The 16,659-nt window shown below is 39.2% G+C and overlaps 1 protein-coding gene across 1 annotated transcript in view; it reads left to right on the top strand.

Annotated features, from left to right (window-relative positions):
- MIPOL1 (mirror-image polydactyly 1) overlaps positions 1-16,659 on the top strand; it is a 197,508-nt gene that overhangs the window by 135,432 nt on the left and 45,417 nt on the right. Inside the window, exon 10 of the mRNA XM_075151627.1 lies at positions 6,101-6,195. Within this exon, the coding sequence (XP_075007728.1) occupies positions 6,101-6,195 (95 nt within the window). The remainder of the gene's footprint in view (positions 1-6,100; positions 6,196-16,659) is intronic.

Below are 16,659 nucleotides of genomic sequence, written 5' to 3'. Positions count from 1 at the left end.
AGCACTGTGATTTAAAAAACAAGGAGATCACTTAGTGTGTTATTAGAGTGCTAGGCATTTTCAGTCCCCTCATGTTAGCTGGAGTCTTTTTCTTGACCCTGAAAACCTCTGATCCCCTAATTAATAAGACAAGTGCTTATATTCATTTCTAGATCAAAGCGTCACTTGCTTCTGTTGTTGGTGGATCAGTCTGATATGTTGACACTTTGATATAGAAAATAAGATGAGCTGTTGTAATCTGCACTAAGTAGCAGCTGCTAATGTAAAAATAACAGAATGGTTAGAAGTTGGATGTCATAATGTGTCACAAGACCTGCTCCATCAGGCGGTACATACTTCTCTTATTGACATGATGTGTAAAATGTAAAAGCATTAAAAATAGTGTAAGATAAAAATATTTCTTCAATGGTTTTAAAACATTTTTCCAGATTTTTTTTCTTGCTTATTCGTTCTAATTCAGAATGAAAGAAACTTTTGTTCCCCTCCCAGTCTCCTGCTGCCCTGAGAAGACCTCTTATTGTCCAGCTAGCCTGCTAATATCAGCAGAAACATACTTCTGCCCCACGAGAAATGGGGGCAATTCTCAGTTGTCCATTTGTGGCTAGATTCCATTTCAGACTGCAGATAACATAGGACCAAAGGAGCAGAAAGACATCTTATTGCCATCTTTCCCCATTATACAGCTCTACCAAGTGTAAATGATTGAGTCCATAAATTGCAGAAAGGACCTTTGAGATTCTCCAGACTTCTCATCCAGCCTTCTTCTAATCCATAGGAATATCCTGGATCAGTAGAAAGGAAGCTGTTTGTAGCAACTATTACTCAATTAAGGAATACTTGCGCGTTAACAGGTATCCCAGTCATGCCGGGGGAAAGTGCTTTGGGTGGGAAGGGTGTCAGTTGTAATTGGGTTAATTATAATCTCAATAAGAATAAAGTAAGAATAAGTCTTCTACAAGAAGACTACTTATTAAGCAAGAAAGTTATGTCTTAGAAAACAAGAGATATAGAGACCAATGAAAATTGCCAGAGGTTAAGCTAAATCGGCCTTTGGAAAAGAAATTAAAACAAGCAATAGTGTAACAACTGAAATGAGAACAAGGAAAGAGGAAATGCGCCACTGCTCTGAGAATGGCATGGAGATCAAGGATAATCCGGATTAGGTCCGAAAGTGTGTGATCTTATTTTTTTTTTTCTCAGCATTGGGCAATGACGATGTCATCTAAGAGGACGGGGGTTAAGAAAAGTGAATGTGTGAAAATGGAGTACATCATAGCTGTCAATAGACTGTTGTGCTCAGACTGGGATAATGGTACCTGAAAGAGCTGGTACCTGAAATTGCAGGAATGATAGTAAAGTTCTTTAATAAATCCTATGAGGCTGTGTGCGGTATAATATGACAGGGAATTAGCAGAGGCAGCATCTATATTTAGAAGGGCAAAAAACGTAGTTCTGACAATTGTAGACCAGTTAGTCTTTATTGTGAGGCTTCAGAGTACATTTGGAAGGAAAATATTTTTAAAGCATGGATCCATCAACAGTGGATTGAAGTACAACTCTCACCCAAGTAAGATCATGCAAGAATTCTTCTTTGGTATGATAACCAGTTATTTAGACAAGGAAACTTGTTAAGTATAAGCTGACACATAAGTCTATATGTGGTGCCATATGGAAAATTATTAATTACAGTAGAGAATGTGTATATTGTTATTTTACAAGCAGGCACAAGCTTGATGTGGGAAATGCTGCTTGCTGTTAACTGGGTTCACCTAGCATCTCTTGTTTGGAAGGATGGGCACGTTGAGCTCATGTCTGTCTGCAAAATGTCATGTACCCATGAAGGAGATGAGGGATTAGTCAAAGGCAATAAGGAACTAGTTAGCAGGAAGGCAACAGCAAACAGCTTTGAAAGGAGAAACGTTAAGGTCCAAGGATTTCACTAGTGGAATTTCGCTCCAATTTCTCACCAATTGGTGCTGAACCAGTTTTCTTTAGTGCTGCCATTGAGAACCTTTGGCGTGAAAAGCAACAGCGTACCAACGAAATTGCTTGATGACGCAGAGCTGGGAGATGCTATTTGTACAAAGTGGAGATATTATTAATACAAAGTATTAATATAAATATAAAGTATTAATACAAAGTAAGTTCAAGCTATCTTGCAGAAAGATTGGAATGGCCTCAAGTACTGGAAAAATAAAAGCAGTGGGGTGGAATTCAATGGTACCAAGTATAAGGTATCGTTATCGTTTCAAGATGAATAAGAATTTCCACTGTTAGCTGGGTAATACCAGTGGGCAGGGGAACAGACAGATATCAGAGGGTGACTGTGAGCAAAAGGGATGCAAGAATGTATCAAGTAAGGTGTTTCCACTGGAGTTAGGACACACTGCTAGCAGAGAGCTGATGAGAGATGGGTTTGGATTGATCGGGAGGATGGAGAATCTGCTTACCGAGAGGTACAGAAAAGGTTATGTTTGTTTAGCCTATGTAAGGAAGGAGAAATACATGCTCTCTCTAAATGTATATAGGTGGAAATATATATGCTCTCTATAAATGTATGAGAAAAAAATCAGTAAAAAGATAAAGCTATGAAGCTTTATTACTCAAGTTCATTGAATGTTTTTTTCCTCTGTTGGATGTTGAAAAGCATTATAAAAGCCATCTCTCACCCACAGGGTACCTGACAGCATAGGATGCTGTGTGTTCTTACCTCTTTTGATTTAGATTAGAGTTGAGGGTGCTCATGTTTGCCCTAGAGGAATTAGGAAAAGATAAAAACTAGTTTTACCCTCTGTTTTTCTTTGCTTAAGTGTTGTATTTTTCCAGCCTTTGGGTTAAGAAAACACATAGCGTTGTTAATTTAAATGTGTTGAAACAAAAACAACAGCAAAAGGATCAGTAATTTTGTTAGTCAAGATCTGTCTATTTTAAGTTTGATGTGTAGCAATTAGCTTTTAGATTTAATTGGAAAATTTAAATTTTCAACAAGTAACTGTTTGCTAAAATGCAAAATGGGAGAAGCGTAGAAATAAGAATTCTCTTTTGCAGGAAAGTGGGGTCGGGGACACAGAAGGGTGAAGGATCTATCCATGTTAAACCAAATATGAAAGTGTAGGAACTTGTGGGCAAACGAAAATTGTGAGAAAGAGACCATATCCCAGTGATCAGAATACCCTGTCAGGGTTAAACAGGAACTTCATTGAGGGTGACCCCTATACCAAAGTGATGACCAATCTCACCTCTAAATTGACCTTTTTAGGGAAAACCTCCACCAGAGGAACCTGAGTGTAATTCTTTGTCTTCTTGTTGCTCCTTCTTTACCCTGCCTTCCAAAAAAATTCAATCAAAACTGATCCATTTTTGTGAAGAGTTCTGATTTCCACAGCTTGACATTTTCCAAAGGAATGATGTTTTGTTAAAAAGTTCCCGAGCAGCTATTGTTATTACTAGAGGTGAGCTCATGTAGGATTTTTGCCATATGCGCTATGGATGGATTTCAATATACATTATAGGAGTCTTCCAAATGTTTTATAGTAGTGCAGGCACCATTATTTTAGTTAGCAATTTAACTTTGTGATGGGCACTGTTTTGCTTTCCTTCTTCTAGTGAAGGAAGGCTTCTCTCTTTTGGGAGGATATTTGAGTCGTTTATTTGTGTTTACCACTCTGCAGGCCTGTGAATGATGGGTCGTTTTGTCGCATGGCTGCACACTGTGCACAAAAACTGCTGTGCTTGAATTTTTGTTGGTCTCATGCAGCTCCCTAGTATCAACCCCACTACATGCTACTGAGGAGGTTGGCAAATGTCTACTTCTCTTCCCTTCAGTTTTTGTAGCTTTTTTTTTTTTAAATCCAAAGCACCTGATTCTGGTGCAAACCCAGATGCAAACCCAGTCAAATCAGTGCAGTTTTCTCTGCTGAAAAACTGACAAAAATAAGAGTCTTCAGACTCTAGTGCCTTCTGACTTTTGTCCTGAAAAGCAAGTGGAACATAAGGTGTATTTTTTATGATAGTTCTCCAAAGAGACTAGCCGTTAATCTCTCTGAGAGTAGGTGTGTCAGCTGCAAACATTTCCTTCCAGTCTACCATTTCAATCACACTTCACAGTACACTGAAAATTGGCAAGGATGTTAATTATTGGCCTCTAGAACAAACCACCTACTTTGATTCAAGCTTGTTTTCCAATTTTTAAGAATGTTGTTTCACCTACAGAACAGTATAATTACAGAAAATAGCTTGGTTTGGCTAACATCCTTGTGTTCTGTGAGTTCTGCTTGCAAGGCAGCAAGCAGCACTGGGCAAGAGGCTCACCTGCAGAGGATTTTAACCTCTTGCTGACAGGAGTTAGGGCTTGGCAGCATCCAGTACATTGTTTTCAGTATCAGAAGCTCTAAACCACTGTCACTCAGAGGTTAAACATTAACGCTTTCTGCTTTTAAAGCTGAAGGAACCCTCCATATAATAAGAAAGTTTGTTTTTATTCTCCAGGGAACTTCCTGTTAAAATTTTATGAATGTCTGTTGCAGGAGCAGTTACAGCGGTGGGTCCTATACCCCGGCAATGCAAAACCCTGGGTGCAACGTGACGCACTGAGCAGCAGGGTGCAGAGACTGGTTATGTAGCTGCATTTGTGCAATGCGGTGTTTAATAAAATTTGCCAGGAGTCAGCCATGTATCCAGGACATGATTAATCAACCAGCAGAATAAATTGCCCATAGATGACTGGGAGTTGACAGTAAACAGTAAAACACCTGCCTTGAAGACTTACAGTCTTAACAGACAAACAGGAAACAGAAGCAAGTGGGAGCGCTGTTTTAGGAGAGAGATTTTGAGGCATACAGAGAGTTGTTCATGATAATACAGTGAGTCTGGCAGAGCTAGAGGCTGAACTCTCTGCATTTCCCTTCATGTGTTCGTAGCTCATGTAACAGGTCTTTAATTTACCAAGAAACTTTTCCACAACACTGTCCTGAAGAGTTGGCAGAATCCACAGTCAGCGTTTCTCACACATGTGCCTCTTGGTTTGGGGCTCTGCAATTTGTGCAATTAATAACTTACACCATGAGTTAAAAACATTGGAAAGCAGCCCAATGCTCAGGCTCGTGAGTCAAAGAATTGCTGTGCAGGCCCAGTCTTATTTGTTGTTACAATAATTAATCATCCGCTGATTTTAAGATAATTTATATGGTACCTGGGCCCTCAAGGGAGTCCTGCAGTGCTATTGAAACTGGACATTTTAAAATTAATGGTGATTAAGCTATAGAGCCATATTAAATATACATAAGTACTTATTCCTCCTACCTTCTCTTTAACTGTAAGGCCATGTCGGGGCTGGCTGCTTTCCTGACCTTACAAGCCACATGCTACAATTTCCATAATGGCCGTGAGTCACAAGCCCTTCGCAGCGCGGTGTGAATAAACAACGGGGGGGGAACATCCGGGAGGGTTCACAGGTGGGAGATGACAGCGGTTTCTCAGGGATTCCCTCGCTCCACTATAAACCAGGTCCTGGGTGAGAATGCACCCAGATCCCAGAGCGAGCCGGCGGTGCCGGTCTCAGCAGGCCCCGCTGGCTCATCGCCTGCCGCCGCTCAGGGTGCGGGTTATCCGGCAGCTCTCCTGCCATAACATCAGCCAGTGGCTCCCAGCATAGCAGCCGTGCTTCACAGCCGGAGAGCCATGTGCAGACCAGGAGTCGCGCATCGGTAGTTTGTGGCCGAGTGCCTTGCTTCACTCTCTGTATGTTGGTTCACAGTTTTGCACTATAGGAGTATTATATCAATATGAAATATGTTTGCTGAGAAACACTTGGCTGAACTGAAGAGGTCTAACCTTAGCCATTCAAAGAGTTTACCATATACGTGAGGCAAGCCGTTCAAAACATCATCCTGCTGGGAAAAAAAAATAGAAAAAATTGCAATGCTAGAACAAGAAAGGATTTTTTCATAAGAATTAAATAGGCGGTATTACAAAACAGTATAACTTTATACATCTAATTGTAATAAAGCATGACTGAAATGAATGCACAGAGGATTGTTATGTTTTCAAAGCAATGTGGATATTCTGATGAATTGTTTATCATTTGTTTATTGTTTTGCAGGCAGACTTGATAGCCTTGCAACAAGAAAAAGAGGCCGCTCTTCAACAGTGCAAAAAATCAGAAGAAGAAATCCAGACATTGCGTGTTTATTACAGGTAAAATAATTAATACTAATATAAATCAGTGACTCATAGGGGAAATTTTCTGTACTGTGTCTGACTGTGAGTGAGGAAATGGCCTTATCAAACAGGTATTTGTTGGAAATGTGAATACATCAATGAATCAAGGCCTGCATTTCTGCTTTACGGCTCACCAACCATCTCTTTGAAATAGAAGTCCTTTTCTTATAGCCTAAATTTTCTATTAGTTTCTTCTAAGAGAAGGGGAAGGTTGCTGGCGGTTGATTCTCATATAAATGAAAAAGCTGTGTTACAGCAATGTGTTCACGTAAAAGCATGAGGACAAAAGAACCAGTTGACATAAGTGCTTGTTTCTTCCCTGGTTGTTTGCACATACCTAACTTAATCAACATAGATTTTAAAATAATAAAATCTGTAATTCTAAAAGACTGTTTTCTTTTCAGCCCCAACATAATATGTATGTTTTAATTCCTTACGTTCTGTAGCAGTATGTAGAATGAGAGAAATAGCCAAACCAATTTAGGCGGGCTGCATTGAGCATTTGCATGGATCAGTGGGTTTTAGTCCCGAAGGAAAAACTCTGTGTGGTCCAGTGAAGGAGTTAGGTTGTTTTATGGAGTGATGTTGGGTTACAGCTCTCATTTCATCCTGACCTCCTGTGTGAGAGGGGATACAGAGCTGCCAGCAGGTTAAAGGCAGGAGAATTGGCATCAACACAGCAGAAAATTGTGAATCTGAAGGCTGAATGTCTGTGATGAGGGATGTGGGCTGCAGAGGTAAATAATAAATGTAGTGTGAATATTATGTTCATTGGAAATAAAGAGGACTAGTTAGTTATGACTAAAAAGCAGAACTGTGTATGTTTACAGTGTTTCAGCATTTACAAGTGAAAAATACTCGGGTTTCTAGAGGTTTTTAGCGTTTCCCCTTCTCATTAAGTTTATTAAAACCTTGGAGGGAAGTTTCAAAAACAACTTTTGTTCTTAAATCTCATAGGCATTTATTTAAAGCCTGTTAATAGTGAATAGAAACCCCAAGCAATTTGTGATTATTGCTTTTAATGAATTTGGTCAGCATTTAATGTGTGAACAAATTATGGTATGATTTACCAAGCTAAAAAGAATTTATTATAGTGCCCTTATTACTCACTTAAATGGGATTTGTAGAATAATTTTAAAATAGAAATGCAATTTTTGTATTGATATTTCAAAAATTAAGAGTTTCCTTGTGTTGGTCTCTGTACATTGCAGGAGATTTTTCACTGACTTCTGAGTTATGTTTTTGAGATAGTGTGTCAAGTTTGCACTAACATATAGTATTTAACAAGGGTAGCAGACAGCAGCCTCAGTTTACTGATGTAAATATTTTAAATCTCAGAAATGTTAACAATTATGACTTGCAGAAATCACCATTAGAATGTACCATGTTATTAACTTACGGCCCTTAATTTGAACAGGCAGAATTTCATTGTAAGTTTGATGATTGTATTTTGCAAGATTTAGTCATAAGGTCTGGAAATACTCATCTAAATATCCCCTGGGGCAAGAACTATTGTATCACTACTAAGTTACACAAGTTACATAGTAGTTCAGAACATCAAAAATGAAAGATTTTATCTCCTACCCCATTGTTCTTACATGACAAGGTTTTTGTAATGTGTTCTGGAGTGGACACACTGAGGCACGATTGACTGAGGTTGGCAGGGACCTCTGCAGGTCGTTTTGTCCAACCCCCCTGCTCAAGCAGGGCCACCTAGAGCAGTTGCCCAGGACCATGTCCAGATGGGTTTTGATTATCTCCATGGATGGAGACTCCACCATGGAGATAATCCACCACTCCAACCTCTCTGTATAGAGACACTGTCCAAGCAGGCAGAGGCACGGCTAGGAAAGCCAAAGGCCACACGGAATTGTTGCCTTTTACATCCTTCACCAGGTTCAAGAAGGGCTCCTAATAGTGCATAAGTAGCAATGTTTGAGGTCTCATGCCTATCTTTTGCCTTGGTTAGAAATTAATTGCACCATTATGAGGATTCTTATGAACATCTTAACATTTTGGTTACAGTTTCCCATATATTACATGAACATCTGCAGCCTCTGTCATGCAATAGTGTGGCAGCACTTTGAACACATACCAGATGAGGTAGATGAAGAAAAGAATATATGGCACGTGTGCATAAAGCTTCGGGGACTGTATCAGGCCAAGGGTGGGCTGGCCACAACAATCATGAATGACAAAGTAGAGAGTGCATTTGCCAGGCCATCCCAAATGAGTGAAAATTTACTTTCTGGTTTGTATGTGGAGGCTAGTTAAGGAATGCTTGTGTAAATGTCTGCTGGGACTTTTTGTTTCCTTTTACTGCTTGCCATGCTGTGGTAATCTAGAGTAAGCACTGAGAGTGTTTTTCAGACAGCCTGTTGTGGACTGAGGTGGAAGTTTGGTGTTTTGATCCAAGTGAGTTAGCTAGACAATTTGCTGTTCAAGACTACATTTCCCTGGAGTTATTTCTCTTTTGGACTTCAGAGCTCCCTACTGAGCAAAATACGGGCTTCCACAAATGCTCCACTCCTCATATGAACTGTAGAGCTGCAATGAGACACATTATTATGCAGGGTGCACATTTCCTTCACCTACTGTTCTTTCATCCCTTTGCCAGCTTCTCCCACCTTCTGTCGTCTCTGCAGTGCCAGTATGACAGTGGCTTGGGAATTTTGGCTCCATTTGGTGCGTTCTCCTCCTTCTTCTCTTTGGTCTTCCTTGGCCTTAGAAAAAGCATTTTCTCATACTTTTCTTCTTTGTTCCCTTGTTTTAACTGAGATTTCTACATCATCCTTTAACTTAGGAGAAACAAATTTAAGAAAAAAACCAAATACTGGAGACGTTAAAGTGTTCATATCTAAAGCCATGCCTTAATGTACAACCACGTTTTAGGGGTTTGGTCGTAAAAGTAATGACTGTGTGCATATATTAACAATTTTTGAATGCATACATGTGTAAACAGTAACATTAAAATGTGTATTTTTATACTGATCTGTCTTTCACTAACATAATCCAGAAAAAGCCAAATATCATTTTATTATACAAAATCAGGGAAGAGATCTTTAGGTCCAGAATATCTGTACGTGTGAACATGCAACTGTATGTATACACAAGCATGCTCAAAGGAGTGAAACAAGTGGAGACCTTCAGGAAAAAAAACAATCCCCTTTTTCTCCAGGAGAAAGATTCCCGGTATCTAGAATACTGCATCCAGTTTTGGGTCCCCAGTAAAAGTAAGACATCTATAAATTGGAGCGAGTTTGACAGAGGGCCACCAGTATGGTCAGGAAGCTGTAGCATTTGCACTATAAAGAGAGAATGAGGGTACTGCTCTTGTTCAGCCTGGGAAAAAGAAATATTTCTTTGGTGGCTTCAGGGAGACCTAACAGCAGCCTGACAGTGTCTATGAGGAGGTTATCGAGAAGGACAGGCTCTTCACAGTGCTGCATGACAAGAGGGTGAGAGACAACAGACTTGAATTGAAACAAGAGTTTCAGACTGGTTATAAGGGAAAACTTTTTCACCAGGAGGGCTGTTCATCATTGGAACAGGTTGCCCAGAGAGGTTTTGCCATCTCCGTCTTTGGAGTTTTCCAATGCCTGACTTTATCAAGTCATGAGTAACCTGGTCGGGTCTCATAGTTGATATCACCCTGAGAGGGAGGTTGGTTGAACTAGAGACCTCCAGCGGTCACTTCCAACCTGAATTATTCAACAATTCTGTGATCTGGTAGCTGCTGCTGTTTGAAGCCATTCGATTTTTTCCTCCAACTGTGAAAGAAGTCTGTGTTGTAAACCATACTTCTTTGCAGATGAAGTGGAAAGTGAATCCTAGCTGAAACTGGAGTTTCGTGGAAGGCCTGAAAGACCCAAACCAAAATTAAAATGAGCTTTTGGGGAATAAATGATGGAACGTTGATTTCTATCTGAATTTTGACTTTCTGAAAAGAAAGCACATCCCAGAACAATTTCAGCCTTCTTTAAAAGGAAAGAGAAGTGAAAAGGAGGAAAAAGAGAAGGAGGAAGAATCTATTTCAGATACAGAAGGGAGAGGAAGTTGGCTCCGAATAGATTTGGGCAGGTTCTCTGCTTCTGTTTGTTCTTCTTGTGTTGTTTCTGTGTCATGTCTTAAAAGGAAAATTACATTTTCTGGATAGTAACCCAAAAATACATAGCAGAAATGAAAATTTGCATAACAGTTAGGAACAGTATAGAGTTTCTAGCTTACTAATATAAATGTCTCAACACAGTACTCTTTAAGCTAGGGATTAATGCAAATCATAGGTCCTCAGTGACCAAACAAGGCTATATTCAAATAATCAGTTTTGAAGTATGTGGGAGTGTTAACCCCACTACCTCTTTCTCACATAGGTCTGTTGTTTGAACATCATCACGTTTTTTATTTGCATATTTTTCACTTACGCAGTCTGTCCGTTTTTATAACCAGTTTCCTTCTATTTCAATAATGCTTCAGAAGTGTACTCCTACATGTTAAAATGCTGACAAAGACATGCTATTGCATACTCATTGTTTTTCACATATTAGCTAAACCAGTACAACTATGTATGAGAAATATATCTCTGTATAGGGAAGTACATATATTTTTTCCTTTTTTTTTTTTTTTTAAAGTCTAAAATATTTAACTGGAAAGCTCTGGCACTAGGAGTTTTCACAGACAAATAATTTGAACAAGTTCTAAATAGTACAGCAAAAGGTATGCCTCTAACATGTCAACCCCATCGCAAAGAAAGATAAGGGAGCAAAATAAAAACACAGGGCTGTCCTTACTTAAAAGTATGTTTTTGATAGGTTTTGTGTTGGGGTCACATGCAGTGATGCTTAATTCAATAAAATTATTGTTTACTCTCCAGCTGAGTAAGATATGTACATCTGCGTTAGTTCACACGCCTATGAATGAAGCTGCTGAGGATAAGAATTGGTATGTCCAGGCTCTAAGATAAAATTTAGGGATGCTTTTAGTAAGTTTGAGTAGTTATTTCAATGACAAATTAAGAGGCTCCTTCGTGATTTAATCAAGTGCTCTAAAAGCCATATATTTGCCAAGTCTGATGTTCACAGGGGAGGAGGGACAATGAAAACTTTTTGCAAAAAATCCTTATCCAAAGGTTCTTGCAATTTGCTGTTGAAATGTGTGAGACGCAGAAATAGCTGCAGGCTGGAAGTCACAATGGGAAGAAACTTACATTTATGGCAGCAAATTTCCTAATGAACAGACATTTGAAAAAACTTGCAGTGTTAAAATGAAATTTAATTTAGAATTATTTTTTACTCTTCTGAGGTTGAAATGAAGTAAGGATCTGAAAGAAAGATCATAGTAACACGGAGAGATGGAGTTTTAACGGCAGATGCATGTCACAGTCCCAGGAGTTGCACGTTGCAGAGTAATTGAACTCTATAAGTTAGGACCAGCATGCAAGAAAAAGATAGCTTATTTTACAGTTATGTGACAGTTTTTAATAAAGAAATAGAAGAGTATCTTCAGTGAAATCTCTTGTCATAGTAAGTACTACAACCTGAAATAAGTATTTTTAGAATCAGATCAGTCAATATGGGTAGCTTCTCCATCAGAACTGCAGTTTTGTTGCTTCCTAACCAGTTGTATCTCTTCTAAAAAGTTATCAACTGTTGAAGAAGTTTAATAAAATTTTAATGTAAAAGCTTATAATGCTCCTGATGCTTCCATTAAATTGGAATTCATGTTTAAGTGACACAAGCAAATGGTCTAAATAACAATTGTTTTTATGGATGTCCGTATATTTTTCCCTCAAAGTCTCTTGTAAAATGACGTGGAGGTTCATCTTTTTGAAGATTGAAGTTGATAGACATGAAAGAGAAGAGAACCAAGAGTTTTTTATTATTTCGTCAAATGGAAGACTTATAAGCACAGGGACAAACTCAATTTTCATTTTAATTACAGAACTAAATCATCCTATAACAGGAGAAATAGATGAAAAAAGATGCTTTGCAAGGCATTATTTGCAGTCCGGGAAAAAAAGGCTGGTTTCTATTCAAGCTCTGAATACAGTGGTGCATATTTAATTTACTTCCATTCTATAGTTTCATGGCCGATGTTATGGAATATAATACTCAGATGGTACCATTTCAACCATGCTCCATGGATTCTGTGCATGGATATATAATGGTGTAGTTCTTGCAGTTAGACCGTTCCTCTCGTTCCAGTTTTAAGGGCTATTAAAAGCTATCAATTGTTCTACCTAACATGTCAATATTCATCCTCTTCTTGTATTCTATGTGATTCATAGCCACTGCAGTAGCAAGTCAGAATACAACTGCCTAAATATTCCGTCTCCTGTTCTCTGACTGACCCCTGCTCAAACATTTCAGCCTGTTTGTTCTGCCATCTCTCAGTCTTTTTCAGAGATTTCTCCAGTCCAGATTTCTCTCAGGGGGACATGATGTGTAGCAGAAGATTGGGCTGCTCTAACATCCAGCTTTCCAGTCCAAATGAACTGGAACCCATTTACAGTGGGATTAGTGAGGCTGCAATCACTAGTGCAGAGTGGTGATCTCAGTCCTTCCTCTAAAGCAATAGCAGGATACCTTGAGCACTTGCCCCTGCAGTTTACCTCGGAGAATAGATCTTTTCATGGCTGTTTTTTTATCTCACTTTTTCAGTTATGGCCGTTGACTCATTTTCCTGCTCTTTTCATCCTGTCTGCTTGCTGCTACTCTGGCAGTTGCTGTCATTGTTTCAGTATTAGTTGCTTTAGACATAACATGGTATAATTACAGTCATTAAGAAGAACGACCGGATAATGATATCACTGTAAGCCTACTGTTATTTTTGCAGACCGATTTTAGGGAGATCAGGGGAGAAGACAGCAGTTGTGTTTTAGGTATTCTCTGTCCTTATAGCAGTGATTTCTATTTTATCCAAGTTTCATAGACCCAACATCAAACATAAATCTGGAACTAATTAAATTTCCCGCTTCCAAGCAGAGGAGGCATTCTCTTTTATATCAAAGAGATGAGGCACTTGCATCTACTATACAGTGGCAGACAGTGTGATATGTCTTCTTGTGAAGGAACCTAACCCACTGCAATGCGATACAGCCCAACATATGGAAAACAATGGCTCTGTAAGGGAACACTAAGGTTTTTATTTGTCTTTCATTATTATAAAAAACCTCAGGTACTATCCAAACTATATTTCTTAGTTTATTCTCTATATGTAAAGTCCCACTGATTTCTGTGGGAGATTTGGGCGTGCAAGGAATGGAGATTTAGCCCGTTTGTTTGGATTTTTTGTTTTAATGTGCATGCTTTCTTCCTGTTTGTTCATTGAACTGAGTGCTGAAATTAGTCAAAAAAAATTTTTTTTTAATTGTCTTTTGAACTAGATTGGTTAAAACCTTCTCTGAGCAACCGATGGAGGTTTCAGTGAATTTTAGTCAATTTGTGGGGGCAAAGGGGAGCCAACACTCTGGTAATTTGGACCTGGGATTTAGAATCTGCAGGTTCAAGCTTCTCCTCTGTTATCATGCCACTTTCCAGTGGGGTGCTGCAGCCCCAAAAGAACTGGGATTTTAGGTTGGTGGGTCTTTCTCACTCTGTAGTCCTATAAGCGTTTTCCTGCTGGTAAGCCCCTCTGTCTTCTTTCCCTTTGTCTCCTTATTGCTTGTGCGATCACAGCTTTTGTTAGTGTTACAGGAGATAAAAGCCCAGGGTTTGGGGGCTGTTTCATGAACTGGATCAGACAGCTGAAGGGGGGAAAATAGATCAGTAAGCTGCTCTGCTTTGGCTAAGCAGCTGCATGAAGTTTTACTGGCGCTACTGAGACGGCTGTATTTCACAGTGGCGTGGTGCAGGTGAGTGGTGGAGGCAGAGCCCTACCTTGGTATCCTTGTTATCCTTATGTATTTCATACTTTATTGGTTTTATTATCCTCTTCCCCCTGCCTCATTCCCAGACTTCTTGTTCTCTAGCCTGGAATTTATTATTGTTTCTCCTTCTGCATTTGCTCTACTTTCTAGCAATAATAAAGTCAGAGAGACTGACTTTATAAATCAGTGGATGGGGAGCTTTCTTGGGAGCGTGGCAGACCAGACTCGCATCTGTACTCCAATTAATATTTGACCATTTGCACAGAAGAGGGATGGTAGAGAGAGACTCCAGTATATGCCATAGGCTTGGTGTCTACGGTGCCTGTTTGGCAGGCAGTGAAAAGGCAAAGCAATATCTGAACCTGTTGGGGGGGGTAAGGGGTGTCTTTTTTTTCCCTTCCAATGGAATACCTTAGCCATTAGAGTGCTCTCTGAGCTTCCTCTGTCACTCAATCATTTAGAGACACACGCAAAAAATACTTTTGAATGTTTCTCTTTTTGCCCTGACATGATTTTGAAAATTTTCCCATCTCACTGGGAAAAAAAATTGTAGCATGGAAAAACAATTTCCTACTCAGCTTTTAAAAACTTCGAGGGAGAGGAAGCACTGAACTGTCAGAGATCCCAGCTACCTGATGGAATAACAAGCCACCCCACGCCATCCCTGCAACCAGCAGGGAGGTGAATGTAGTACACTCGAATTGCCTTGTGCTGCTATTGACTCAGGCATGGATTGGTCTGACCTACATTTTATAAAATCTTTGTGCCTAATGTTCCCAGGGGCTGGCTCTTGGCCTGCAGAGGTGCCTTGCCAATAGAAAACACTAAGCAGCAGGTCCAAGGAGGAACATGGGCAGCGTGAATATGGACCAAAGTGCCTAACACGCTCTGTGATGCAGTTGTAATTTGTACCGTGTACTGTGCTCATTCTGCTACTGCTTCTGTTATTGGGTGTGTTATATTGGCAAACTTTCTCAAGTTTTTAAGATTAGTTGAGGACCAACCAGTCCTTGCTGTGCCAAGCACGTTAAAGCTGGAAGCAGCTCCTTATACTGTATTTCATCAGACTTGAGCAGACTTCTTCCCTACCTATTTGTTGTCGTGGGGGTAACGTGAACTAAAACAACGCTTACCTTGTTGTTTTTGCTGCGATGGACCTTTCCAGTTGAGTTTCTGCTCTTCTCTAAGAGCAGGGATTTGCTTGATGGAAAGGAATTCCTTGCCATCGGATGCTGATATGGTCTCACGACCCTGTATACATGGCCCTGCTAGCTTTCTGTTAGCAGGTCTCCTTCGCCTGGCTGATTCTTTCCCCTTCTCTTTTACCTCCTCCCTCTGTGGTTTTCTGCTATGACTTCCTTGGTTTATCAGTGAGCTGAAAAGTCTAGGAAGTGTAATTTTGTTCTGTGCTTTTTGGAATAAGTACATAGCTAGAGGTTTCTAGGAACTGTTTTTCAAATTTGTTAAAGCCTAATAAAATGGAGTTATTGGAAGGAAGGTTTAAAGTCTCTGCAAGAACTACCTGCAAACAACCGACTGACTGCTACTGACAGGTTGGAGTAGATTAGTAATACAAAGTATTCTACTCCTGTAGAAATACTTGTAAAAATTAGGACGTTGAGTTCAGCAGAGTTAATATCTATTCTGTATAATGTAAGGATACTCAAAAGAAACATTGGAAAATCTGTAAAGAGTATATGCAGGATTATGAAATCTGTTATCTGGTAGAAAGGGTATGTGACCAGAGGCTACATATTCTGATTCTGCCATTGAAATGCTGGATGAATATAGATAAATCACATCACTAAACTCTGTTTCAGCTGCTTTGTTTGTATAAACTTAATAAGAAGTTTTACCGTTTTCCATAACACCTTTAGAGATCTATGACTATGAAAATGCAGTTACTCCTACTTTAAAATGAGGGAAGGAAAACAGATACAGGATTAGCAGCCCTCTCTAGAGCAAATTAAAGAAATACAGGAAAACTGTGTGTAATAACAGTGTTTGAAAGAAAATTTTCCCATGAGAATTTTGAAAGAAAATCTAAAACTGCAAAAAAAGAATTTGGCTTGCCATATAAATATTGTATGAAAGGGAATTTCTTTTGTTATGAATATGATATTTAGAAATAAAGTAATAACATTGTCAGGAGGACTTTAAATGCCATTTCTTTTTTGTTGATTTCTCACAGAACGTGTTTTTATGTTAAAATGTCAATTCAATAATTTAAAAAATTGTTCATTTTGATGTGTTTCAGTTCAGTTCTTTTCAGCTGAAGAACTGAAACAAAGTAGCATTTCAAGCTGAAATGTCAAGGTGAAAGGAAAATTTTCACTTAGAAATTTGCCACAGGAAGCCAACGTATTTTTTGTGTTGGAATTTACATCTCCCCAAAAAAAAAAGAATTTGTTTGGTGAGAAGACTTTTCCACATGAGCAATTTTCAGCCAGTGCTAGACGTAACATTGCTTTTCTTACTTTGAGCTTAACTCTGCTCGCAGTGGAGTCAACTAAAAACTTCTGTAAAGAAGTATCTAGGAATTCAGATGGCAGAACTCCTCTGCCTGTCGCAGAACA

This window comes from Calonectris borealis, chromosome 5 (assembly GCF_964195595.1).
Source record: "Calonectris borealis chromosome 5, bCalBor7.hap1.2, whole genome shotgun sequence".
NCBI lineage: Eukaryota > Metazoa > Chordata > Aves > Procellariiformes > Procellariidae > Calonectris > Calonectris borealis.
Note: the sequence above shows the minus strand (reverse complement) of the source record. Positions and strands in the feature narration are given on the sequence as shown.